The 12189-nt window shown below is 47.9% G+C and overlaps 1 protein-coding gene across 2 annotated transcripts in view; it reads right to left on the bottom strand.

The window, feature by feature from the left end:
- Positions 1 to 9138: 9138 nt before the first annotated feature.
- Positions 9139 to 12189, bottom strand: part of IFT122 (intraflagellar transport 122) — a 52493-nt gene continuing 49442 nt past the window's right edge. For both annotated transcript variants that reach the window (XM_018555244.1, XM_018555243.1), the window contains exons 27-29: positions 10419 to 10495; positions 10071 to 10235; positions 9139 to 9318 (exon numbers count right to left, since the gene is read on the bottom strand). In XM_018555244.1, coding sequence (XP_018410746.1) covers positions 9229 to 9318; positions 10071 to 10235; positions 10419 to 10495 — 332 coding nt within the window. In that variant the 3' untranslated portion in view covers positions 9139 to 9228. The remainder of the gene's footprint in view (positions 9319 to 10070; positions 10236 to 10418; positions 10496 to 12189) is intronic.

Here is a 12189-nt window from a genome sequence, read left to right as displayed (position 1 = left end):
TAATAAAGATCTATATAGAGGGATCAGGACCTCCTTCCTCCTGCTGGGGATCCCTCTAGTGATAATAAAGATCTATATAGAGGGATCAGGACCTCCTTCCTCCTGCTGGGGATCCCTCTAGTGATAATAAAGATCTATATAGAGGGATCAGGACCTCCTTCCTCCTGCTGGGGATCCCTCTAGTGATAATAAAGATCTATATAGAGGGATCAGGACCTCCTTCCTCCTGCTGGGGATCCCTCTAGTGATAATAAAGATCTATATAGAGGGATCAGGACCTCCTTCCTCCTGCTGGGGATCCCTCTAGTGATAATAAAGATCTATATAGAGGGATCAGGACCTCCTTCCTCCTGCTGGGGACCCCTCTAGTGATAACTAAAGATCTATATAGAGGAATCAGGACCTCCTTCCTCCTGCTTGGAATCCCTCTAGTGATAATAGAGATCTATATACTTATAGAGGAACCAGGACCTCCTTCCTTCTGCTAGTGATGCTCTCCACAATTGTATTTGATTTCTCTGCTGCCTGGCCACACTATTTGCCCATTTTGCACATACAGGTGAAACTCGAATAATTAGAATATCGTGCAAAAGTAATTGCAGTAAGTGCTGCAAAAGGGGTCCAAACCAAGTACTGAGTACATATGCATGCTTGTACTTTTCAGAGGTCCGATATTGTTCTATGTACAATCCTTGTTTTATTGATTGCATGTAATAATCAACTTTTTTGAGGTTGTGGATTTGGGGTTCTTGGGGTTTTCATGAGCTGTAAGCCATAATCATCACAATGATGACAAATCACGGCTTGAACTATCTTGCTTTGCATGTAATGAGTCTCTCTCATATATTAGTTTCACCTTTTAAGTTGCATTAGTGAAATAAATGAACTTTGCACGATATTCTAATTATTCGAGTTTCACCTGTATATTTGGGGGTCTATGAGTGTGGAAGGGACGACATACAATTGTAAGCTACTTAAGTCACAGGGTCTGATGTACATAAATATATGTAGTCTCTAAAGAGTAACATGTCTGCACTATATACCTCCCTTTTTAGATTGTAAGCCCTCATGGGCAGGGCCCTCCTTACCATCTTGTCTTGATTTGTATTGTGATTGTAATGTCTTCCTTATATTGTAAAGCGCTGGGCAAACTGTTGGCGCTATGTAAATCCTGTATAATAATAATAATATATACAGACATAAAAATAAAACTAGTGGCATGCATTTTACACTTTACTGGGTGAATACTTTCAAAGGGTGTCACATTGTTTATTCGTAAAACACCGACATACTCCGGGGTGCTTTTTGGAAAACTATTCCCATCAGTCTCTGAACCACGGGAGCTTTACAATCTAATGTGCTTACACTAGTCATTGAAGCAGGGGAAATTGGGCTGGAGGTTTATTATGCTATTGGTATGTTTTTGGGTTGTGGAAGGAACCCCCCCCTCAAAAAAAAAATATATACTGAGCTTAGGGTGACGGGAGGACGCTAGTTTATGTCCTCCCGTGACCCTTAGGAGAACTATGGGGAAAAACACTGACCCCATAGTTCTCCTTTAAGCAGTTATAAATCATTATTACAAATTATTATTAAAGATTGCTCAGTTTTCAGCCTGGGCCCATTGTGGTCTACAGGGTGCATTGACCTCTACAGTTTAAGCATGTTGGTGTGCCATTCAAAAGAATTACCTGCAAAATAATAAAATGTTTTCAAGATTTTTGATCACAGTCCCCAATTTGTCAGAAGGTGGAGTTCAGCTTTAAACCATAAGCACTGTCATGCAGGCCACCAGGTCTTCTGCCTCCTTAGGTGCTGGAGGTGTTAATAGCGCAGTGCATAGGCAGACCTAGGAGCTGCAAAGTCAATGGAAGTGCTGCCTGTGCATTCGTTTGGAGATAAGAATCATTAATCCTGTCAATCATCCAGGTAAGTGACACCGCTGTGACAGACACATAGCCCCGCACGCTCTCCTTCTCCATTTTGAAGTGGCATCCGGGTCTACGTGTAATAAAGCGAGATTATCATCATTATAGATATTATTTCCTCAGTGATTTATAAAATCCACTCCGCATGAAGTTCACATGATCTCCCCGTATTAATGTCAGTGTGCTGTCAGTGCTCCACTTTACTCTCACAATCCAAACACAATCTGGTAGGTTAATCGGCTTTTGGGTCATTAGTCCCTGGAGTGGACTCCGCTGGGGGCATTAGAGTGTAAGCTCCTTTGGTGCAGAGACTGATGTGAATGGTTCAGTTTTCTCTGTACAGCGCTGCGGCATATGTCAGAGCAACATCATTGTATAACAATAGTGTGTGACTGTGGGGGGGGACATTAGAGTGTAAGCTCCTCTGTACAGAGACTGATGTGACTGTGGGGGGACATTAGAGTGTAAGCTCCTCTTTACAAAGACTGATGTGACTGGCTCAGTGTTCTCTGTACAGCACTGCGGTATATGTCAGCGCTACATAAATGAATAATAATAATGTTTGACTGTTGTGGGGACATTAGAGTGTAAGCTCCTCTGGTGCAGAGAGTGATATGACTGGCTCAGTGTTCTCTATACAGCATTTCACAATATGTCAGTGCTGTGTATATGTATTCTAATAGCAGTGTGCGACTGGGGGGGGGGGGGGGGGGGATTGGGGGGGAGAGAAAGTGAAGGGGGATGGGAGTAGTTGTGACGAGAGTTCCAGCATGCACCCTGGTCGTTAAATATTAGGAGGCGGTGGTGATGGAGGAGCTATTATAGGGTCACCAAATTATGTCAGAGCTATATGAATGTAAAATAATAGTGTGTGACTATGGGGGTGGGGGCATTAGAGTGTAAGCTTCTTTAGTCCAGAGAATGACTGGCTCTGTTCTCTGTACATTGCTGCTGTATATTTCAGAGCTATATTAGTTTATGGCTTTTATATCTGTCTGCAGTTTAACTTTAAGGTCAACGCACACAGTGCAGGGGTCAGTAGCATGTAACTCCGAGTGCAGGGGTCAGTAGTCAGTATTACAGAGTGCAGAGGTCAGTATTAAGTAATGCAGAGTGCAGGGGTCAGTAGTAGGTAACACACAATGCAGGGTCAGGAGTATGTAAAGCAGAGTGCAGAAGCGTGTTCAGTTCCAAGCGTTGAGCAGCTGTTCTGCAGCAGCTTCACTGAACGCTTCGGCTGCACAGTGCTAAGCAAAATGGCGGATAATATTTTTAAGCCTAAATACCATTTTCAAACGAATATTTGGTGTGCTTGTGCACCAAAACACTAAATTGTAGGTTCCCACACTGAATTGATTTCCTCCATCTGAGTTCAGGCCTCTTTCTCCAGAGCTGCCAGGTGTGTCCATAGTTAAAATGGCCGCTGGTGCTCTGTCGCTACCTTCTCCTTCACACTCAGCGTTCTGCATTCTCATTCACTTCTGTTGCGAGTGCTAACTTAGCAGTGCTGAGCACTGAACTGCAGCACAGCGTTCAGCGGCGGTTTGCTAACTCGCAGCAGCTGAGCAACTGAACACGCCTCAGGAGTCAGTAGTAACTTAAGTAACACAGAGTGCAGGGTCAGGAGTATGTGAAGCAGAGTGCAAGGTCAGTAGTAAGAAATGTAGAATGCAGGAGGCAGGAGTATGTAACGCAGACTGCAGGGGTCAGCAGCAAGTAATGCAGAGTACAGGGGTCAGAAGTAACAGCGCAGAGTGCGGAGCTCCGTCGTTTATAACACCAAGTGCAGGGGTTAGTAATGTGTAAGGCACACTGCTGAGGTCAGTAGTATGTAGCAATCAGTAGTCCTTCCAGGTCTCCCCTTCGCTGTGTCATATGACATGTCAGAGCTGAGAAGGAGCCTCGGACTTCCCTCGGCTCCGAAATGCCTATTGCAGCTCTGATCTGAGTGGCGGCAACCAGTTCTGATGGAGGGTCAGCACGGCAGGTTTGCGATCTACCTGTCACATGGCCCATGTTCGCAAGTTGTTCACAACTGACCTGTTGCTGACCCACGCTCTATGTCCTGCACTGCAGTATGTGTGGCAGCTATAAAAATAAAAGTGAATTGTGGCATATAATAATAATAGGCTAAGCAAACGAACCAGCAGTAATAAGGAGAGACACTGAGCAGTAAAAAGCTTGTATGACCTGCAGACAGAGGACAGGGGATGGGGCCGAGTTGGAGAAACTCCAGTAGCTGCTCTGACAAAGGGAAGCGGGATTAGACAAAGCACAGAAACTGATAAGAAAAAGCAAGAACAAATAGTTACAAGAACTTTAAAAGCCGAGAGAGGATTTACTGGCGCGGGAGGAGAAGGTCTGCGGCCATCTGTGTATATTGTACATCACACAGAGGAATACCTCATTTTAAACACACAATAAATTCCCGTGTCACAGAGAGACCCATCCATCTCCGCGGAGGAAGACTTGGATGAGCAATATCTAATGCTTGGTGTGAGTAAAGCAATCTCCGGCTTTGCAGAATGTAAACTGTTGATGTGATCTCATTAATAATGTTACTGACCTCGGCAGGCAAGGCCTATAGAATGTGGCGGCTTTCATCTACAGCTAGAACAATTGTAAATGCACAAAAAAGTAAAATAAATATCCGTGCTAGGGTTGCAATCCTGTCCAGGATTCACCCGGACAGTTCGGGTTTTGAATGCTCTGTTCGGGTTTCATGGCAGCAGAAACCCGGACACAAAATGTCAGGCAGACAGGGGCAACCAAAATTAAGATAGGGGCTACTGGCCCCCCACTGAAAATAGTCTCACCTGTAATATTTGCATATGAATGGGTGACGCTCTTTAGATATGAATAAGCCGCAACTAATTTTCCCCAAAAATTGTCTGCGCGTCTCTAGAGTGTTCGGGTTTCGCTTGAAGAAAAGGTGGCAACCCTATATCCGTCCCGTGATTGAATATTGGTCTGAGGTTACTTTGCAGCGCTGGAAATCTTCTGGTAGGTTAGGTATCCCTGGATGGCCAGCAATGTGGAGTGGGTATTGATGGGGTTACATTTAATCAATCAGAACCAGAGGAGAACTAGGTTAGGGGGCATTTATCCCCTTGGACCAGTTCTAATAAGATATGTTGGACTGGTGGCCTGTAGTGGAAATACTTTACCCAGACATCGATCAGAGCGGCACCCGCAGTCAGTGGCATGGTGGGCAATATGTAGCTATTTGCAGGGCTGGATTTCCCACAAGGCAAACCAAGGCCCAGCCTCGGCGCAGCAGGGGTGAGGAATTCCTATCTCCCGATGCCCAGGACATGGAGTTCTGGGCGGGTAGTTGTTTTCTACATTTAGCCCTGCTTTGGGCAAGCAGGGCTATATGTACAGCAGGAAGCCGATGCTTGTTCTGTACAAGTGATCTAAGCAATGTCGCTGAGATCACTTGTATGCAGCCTGCAGGTCTGCCATTCTCCATGGGGGGGAGGGGGGCGCATTGAGGAACCTGGCCTTGGGGCAGCAAAGAGAGTAAATCCGGCCCTGGCTATTTGCTTTCAGCACATCTTCGTTTCCAGCTCTAACATGTCATGTGATTGAAGGCAGACAGCTGTGCAGGAAGCTGATGGTGGAAGATGTGAAAAAGAGCGTCACGATAATCCACGTCCTTTAGGAATACTAAATATTCCCTATGCCCACAAACCATTGTGCTCCCATGGTACATGTGCATGGTTTCTTTTTTACTAGCCCACAGAAATGTGTCCCTACCATGAAAGGTTGCTGTGTTTAACGCCAAGGTCAAAGGTTCTTCCCTGATCAGGTCATTAAAGAGTATTTGACCAACAGATTGAGGACACCTGACCAGACCTGAGCTTATTGGATATCTCATTCCAAAGCCAATGGGCATTAACATGGAGCTGGCCCTCCTTTATGGATATAACAGCCTAAACCCTTCTGAGAAGGCTTTCCACAAGAATTTAGAGTGTGCACTTGGGAATTTGACCCCATTCAGCCAAAAGAGCATGCGTGAGGTCAGGTACTGATGTTGGATGAGTAGTCCTGTCTCGCAATTGGCATTCCAGTTGATCCCAAAGGTCCCAGTAGGTCAGGACTCTGTGCAGGACACCCGGGTTCCTCCCCGGGTAAATCATGTCTATATGGAGTTGGCTTAGTACACAGGGGACAGTCACAGGGGGTATAGGAAAGGGGCCTTCACCAAACTGTTACCACAAAGTTGGAAGCGAATAGACATGTAAGCTGCGGTTAAATTTCAGTTCGGTTATTTCATTATTTGGGAATTCGGATCCGAAATTCAATGCGGTTCGGGTCTCGGATTTGGACGAAATCCAAATTTTCGTTGGTTTCGAATAAGTTTACGAATATTCGTTGCAAATTCCACAGAAAACCAAATACAGATATTAATACTAAAGCTGAATCTCCCAGACCCGAATGGCATTCCGGATCCAAATTTCCGAATTGCATTCAGGAGCTCCTGAATACCATTCGGGTCTAGGAGCCTCAGCTTTATTATTGTATGTATATACTAAACATGAATTTACGTTACGGCATGCGACTTTTCTGGCCAATCAGATGGCTCTAGGGTTGCCACCTTTTCTTCCAGCGAAACCTGAACACTCTAGCGGCGCACTGACATTTTTTGGGGAGAATAAGTTGTGGCTTATTCATATGTAAATATCACAATCGAGACAATTTTTAGTGGGGGGGCCAGTAGCCCCTATCTTGATTTTGGTTGCCCCTGTCTGCCTGACATCTTGTGTCCGGGTTGGCCGGAAAAGTCACATGTCCCATTCAGTTTAGTTTTTGAACGAAATTCGGACGGATCTGAAATTCGGAAACGGAAATTCAGATACATTTGGGATTCGGAAATTCGGATGTGTCCGTATTTGGAAAATTCTCCTGAATTTTTAATTTGGAACAAAACGAATCGCACATGTCTAGAACCGAACAGTCGCCTAGAATGTCTTTGTATGCTGTATTGTTAACTGTACCTTTCAATGGAGACACCTTAAAAGGAGAACTATGGGGTCAGGGCTTTTCCCCATAGTTCTCCTTAGGGTAACGGGAGGAAACAAACTAGCGTCCTCCCGTCACCCTAGGCTCAGTATATAGCTATAGCTCACGGTATACTGAGACCACCGGAACGGATCCCGACAATTCTGTCTGGATCCACTTAGCTGGCTCTGCCTATACCCGCCCCCTCCCTGTCCGTTCCGCCAGACAGCGCTGGAGGATCGCACAGGGGAGGGGGGAATCCCTGCAGGGAGCCGTGAGTGACAGTCACGGCTCTCTGCACGGATAGATCGAGAAGTGAGCGAACGCCGGTATGTGTTCGCTCACTTCCTGATCTTGAGCCGACCCGTGACAGTTTCATTGTCACAGGTCGGCTCAGATTATGAGGCGGAGTGCAAATCACTCGCCTCATAATTCTCCTTTTAGGTCAATAATTTGGAGGAGGTTCACATACTTTTGGCTATACGGTACAGCTGTGGCCCGGTTCTGATCTTTGGAGTTTCAGTGTCTTGTAACATGGCAATGGTAAACAAGGTTGCAGATATGTTTGTGACTGATAACTCTACGGGTTGTGTAAGGATGTGGTAATAAGGTGGTCTGTGCACAGGCTGCAGGTAGGGTTGGGTGCTGCGGATTCTAGGTCTGGATTGGATGAAGGTTTTACAGACGCAGCCCCATGACGTTCAGTGTTTGGATTGTACTCGGGCTGCTTTGCACCTAATCTGCTCATTAGTATCATAGCCGACGTGTCTTTCCCAGCTACGCTTATGCAGATGGTGTTTCTGTTAAGCTTTTCAAAGCCAAACTCCAGCTACAACTTTTTTTATTTATTATTGCTGTGTCCCCCGATGAGATGTCCCCTCATTTCCTGCCTTCCGTCACTGGGACAGGAAGTACATCTCTCCAACTGAGAAACAATAAAAACACCTTTTTTAGCAAGCGTAGGAAGTGTTCTATCAAAAGATTATGACTGGGTTGGAATGTGTGACCGGTTTGGGGTGGGGGAATTGCACTTTTATCCAGCATTTTAGGGAGGGGGGCATCTTCAAAAAGATCGCAGTCACAAAGTCGGATAGAAGTGACATTTCAGGACCGATCAGCTGTTCCAGGGCAGATCGGTTCTCCTGCACATACCATCTGCGATGCCGATCTGCCCGGGAACAGCTGAGAAAGCTTTGGAATTCTTCACCTTTTGCCAATTACATATCCCACCGACCGAAAAACTGGGCGGGATTACGTTAAAATGTGTGACCACGTCACCGGTCACACATTCTAACGCAGTCACAAATTTTGATAGAACAGGAAGGGCTACACCTTCTTAGTCCAAACCTGTGTGTGTGTGTGTGGGAGGGAGGAGGTTAGATAGTATTTACGTTTCCCTGGATTCCTCCCGTGGCAAAGAATCAAGTGGGACCTTCTTATGGCGAGATCTCGGGGAATGTTGAATAGCGCAAATCTTACGGAATGATCCTGCAATGTGCTGCAGCAGCCTTTTGCAAGATTTTGGCTACTCGGCATTGCCAGGGATCTTGATGGCGGAAGGACGACGTCGCACCCAACACTACGGAAGTCGGGGAAAGGGGAGAATATTATCTACTTTTCCCTCCATAGCTTCTTTTTTTTTTGCACTTTTATGCAGCTTTTAAAGAAGGCGGAGGAGGTCTCATTTAATAGGTGGCCCCTTGCCCGAAGTGCAAGGTCCCCTTATGTTGATATTACTGTCAGTGCACCTGTTGGGAGGGTGGGACACGTTGTCGGCAGGCAGAAAATCTTAGATTTTGTGGCATAGACAGGAATAAAAACCTTATGTTTTGGACTGTGAAGATCCTCATTCATCCAGGTCACGGTATATCTGTAAAAAAAATAAGTCAAGGCAACTGCACTTGCTGTATTTTTCTTGAAGACGTTTCACTGGTCATCCGACCAGCTTTCCTCATTCACAATTGAGAAAGCTGGTCGGATGACCAGTGAAACGTCCTCAAGAAAAATACAGCGAGTCCAGTTGCCTTGACTTATTTTTACAGATATTCTGTTGTTCTGGAGAAATAACACCGAAGATTTTAGAGTCGAAAGATCTTGGCCATGAAGCGGCCCCTAATTATTGTCAGCAGATGTGAGATGTTACTTTTCACAGCTTGTTCTTCTTCCGATGACAAGATAGTTAACACCAACCAGACACGGGCAGAAGGTAGAAAAAGATTTAATAAATTATATAAAAATATAACATTGATTAGGAGTTGTCTATTAGTGCTGGTGTGTTTGGTCCCGGCTTGGAATGTCACTGGCTGGGGTCCTCCATGGGCTTCCGGCAGTAGGGGCAGCAGTTGTGCTGCAGGACGAGAAGTTCGTAGTCCTCTGTGTGAAACATCTGCAATAAAAGGGAAATGTTTAAAAAGGAGAACTATGAGGTGCGTGCTTTTCACTCATCCTCATAGTTCGAGCCGACCTGTGACAATGAAACTGTCACAGGTCAGCTCAGTAGATCGGGAGGTGAGCGAACACATACCGTCGCTCGCTCACTTCTCGATCATCTCCCTGCAGAGAGCCGTGACTGTCAGTCACGACTCCCTGCAGGGATTCCCCCCCCCCGCTGATCCTCCAGCGCTGACTGGGGGAACGGACGGGGGAGGGGGCTGGCACAGCTGGCTCTGCCTCTAGATAGGCAGAGCCAGCTGTCAATCACGCAGCTGGGTGGATCCAGACAGTATTGTCGGGATCCGTTCCGGCTGTGGCGGTCTCAGTATACGAGTTGTAGCTCGCGGTATACTGAGCTTTGGGTTACGGGAGGACGCTAGTTTATGTCCTCCCGTGACCCTTAGGAGATCTATAGGGAAAAACACTGACCCCATAGTTCTCCTTTGACAAACGTGGAGGACCAAACCACGGAGGGAGGAGAGGAATGAGAACAGAGCATTGTGAGATCTACTAATGGGCATCATAAGGAAGACTCCGACCCCTTACAGTTTCTTCCATCACAATGTATACAGAGAAGTTCACATATAAGATAAGACGCTTAATGAGAGTTTCTACTTTGCAAACATTTTGCCGTCAGCGAGATTGGTAAATCTGACGCAAAATTAATTTGGGGGTCAGGTCAGAAAGTGTAGAGGCGACGCATACCTGGAAACAGGACTGGCACATGGTGATGGAGACGTCGGGAAGCAGCGAACGGAAGTACTGCCACTTCAGAGGCTTCAGCCAACGCTTCACCATGACGTCCCTCCTGCTCATGGATCTCAGAACCGAGCGAGAGACGACCACCGGGACGAACTCCGAGCCGCCTTGCTGCAGGAAACGCGATAGTTGTATAGCGTCACAAGTCATTTCTCAGGTCTTTTGTATGTAACTATTCTCTTTGGATGTTTTAGGCAACTTCTTTTTTTCTTTCAGTTTCTATAGACGATCGCGTGGCCTGAATGCTTCGTCACATGTCTTCTGGACCTTCTACATTGGGAACTTGTCACTCACCTCAAAGCTTAACTTTGCTGTGAAGGGGTCGTCATCCGTCACGGCCTCGTCATCGTCTAGTCTCAGTGTCTGAGTGTCTTTATTTGTTAAGGCCATCAACTCAAAATTCTGCAATGGGTGGAACATTTTAATCCAAAAAGGACAACAATGCTGCGACTCCACCTGAGACTACAAGCAGATTTCTATAACTGGGGACCCCCGGACATGGGAAGAACCTCATTTTTGTGGGCAGCTGCCTAACACAGGCCTCCTACAGCATAACAAATAGTAATAAACCCGTCAGTCCTTAGTCGCCCCAATACCAGGACTCACAGCGAGAGAGAGAGAGAGAGAGAAAGGAGAGCGAGAGAGAGAGAAAGGAGAGCGAGCGAGAGAGAAAGGAGAGCGAGCGAGAGAGAGCGAGAGAGCGAGAGAGAGAGCGAGAGCGAGAGAGAGAGCGAGAGCGAGAGAGAGAGCGAGAGCGAGAGAGAGAGCGAGAGCGAGAGAGAGAGCGAGAGCGAGAGAGAGAGCGAGAGCGAGAGAGAGAGCGAGAGCGAGAGAGAGAGCGAGAGCGAGAGAGAGAGCGAGAGCGAGAGAGAGAGCGAGAGCGAGAGAGAGAGCGAGAGCGAGAGAGAGAGCGAGAGCGAGAGAGAGAGCGAGAGCGAGAGAGAGAGCGAGAGCGAGAGAGAGAGCGAGAGCGAGAGAGAGAGCGAGAGCGAGAGAGAGAGCGAGAGCGAGAGAGAGAGCGAGAGCGAGAGAGAGAGCGAGAGCGAGAGAGAGAGCGAGAGCGAGAGAGAGAGCGAGAGCGAGAGAGAGAGCGAGAGCGAGAGAGAGAGCGAGAGCGAGAGAGAGAGCGAGAGCGAGAGAGAGAGCGAGAGCGAGAGAGAGAGCGAGAGCGAGAGAGAGAGCGAGAGCGAGAGAGAGAGCGAGAGCGAGAGAGAGAGCGAGAGCGAGAGAGAGAGCGAGAGCGAGAGAGAGAGCGAGAGCGAGAGAGAGAGCGAGAGCGAGAGAGAGAGCGAGAGCGAGAGAGAGAGCGAGAGCGAGAGAGAGAGCGAGAGCGAGAGAGAGAGCGAGAGCGAGAGAGAGAGCGAGAGCGAGAGAGAGAGCGAGAGCGAGAGAGAGAGCGAGAGCGAGAGAGAGAGCGAGAGCGAGAGAGAGAGCGAGAGCGAGAGAGAGAGCGAGAGCGAGAGAGAGAGCGAGAGCGAGAGAGAGAGCGAGAGCGAGAGAGAGAGCGAGAGCGAGAGAGAGAGCGAGAGCGAGAGAGAGAGCGAGAGCGAGAGAGAGAGCGAGAGCGAGAGAGAGAGCGAGAGCGAGAGAGAGAGCGAGAGCGAGAGAGAGAGCGAGAGCGAGAGAGAGAGCGAGAGCGAGAGAGAGAGCGAGAGCGAGAGAGAGAGCGAGAGCGAGAGAGAGAGCGAGAGCGAGAGAGAGAGCGAGAGCGAGAGAGAGAGCGAGAGCGAGAGAGAGAGCGAGAGCGAGAGAGAGAGCGAGAGCGAGAGAGAGAGCGAGAGCGAGAGAGAGAGCGAGAGCGAGAGAGAGAGCGAGAGCGAGAGAGAGAGCGAGAGCGAGAGAGAGAGCGAGAGCGAGAGAGAGAGCGAGAGCGAGAGAGAGAGCGAGAGCGAGAGAGAGAGCGAGAGCGAGAGAGAGAGCGAGAGCGAGAGAGAGAGCGAGAGCGAGAGAGAGAGCGAGAGCGAGAGAGAGAGCGAGAGCGAGAGAGAGAGCGAGAGCGAGAGAGAGAGCGAGAGCGAGAGAGAGAGCGAGAGCGAGAGAGAGAGCGAGAGCGAGAGAGAGAGCG

The sequence above is a fragment of the Nanorana parkeri genome, unplaced genomic scaffold, assembly GCF_000935625.1.
Source record: "Nanorana parkeri isolate BGI_ZX_2015 unplaced genomic scaffold, ASM93562v1 scaffold188, whole genome shotgun sequence".
Lineage (NCBI taxonomy): Eukaryota > Metazoa > Chordata > Amphibia > Anura > Dicroglossidae > Nanorana > Nanorana parkeri.
The sequence above is the reverse complement of the archived record's forward strand: the minus strand, read 5'-3'. Positions and strand labels throughout refer to the sequence as shown.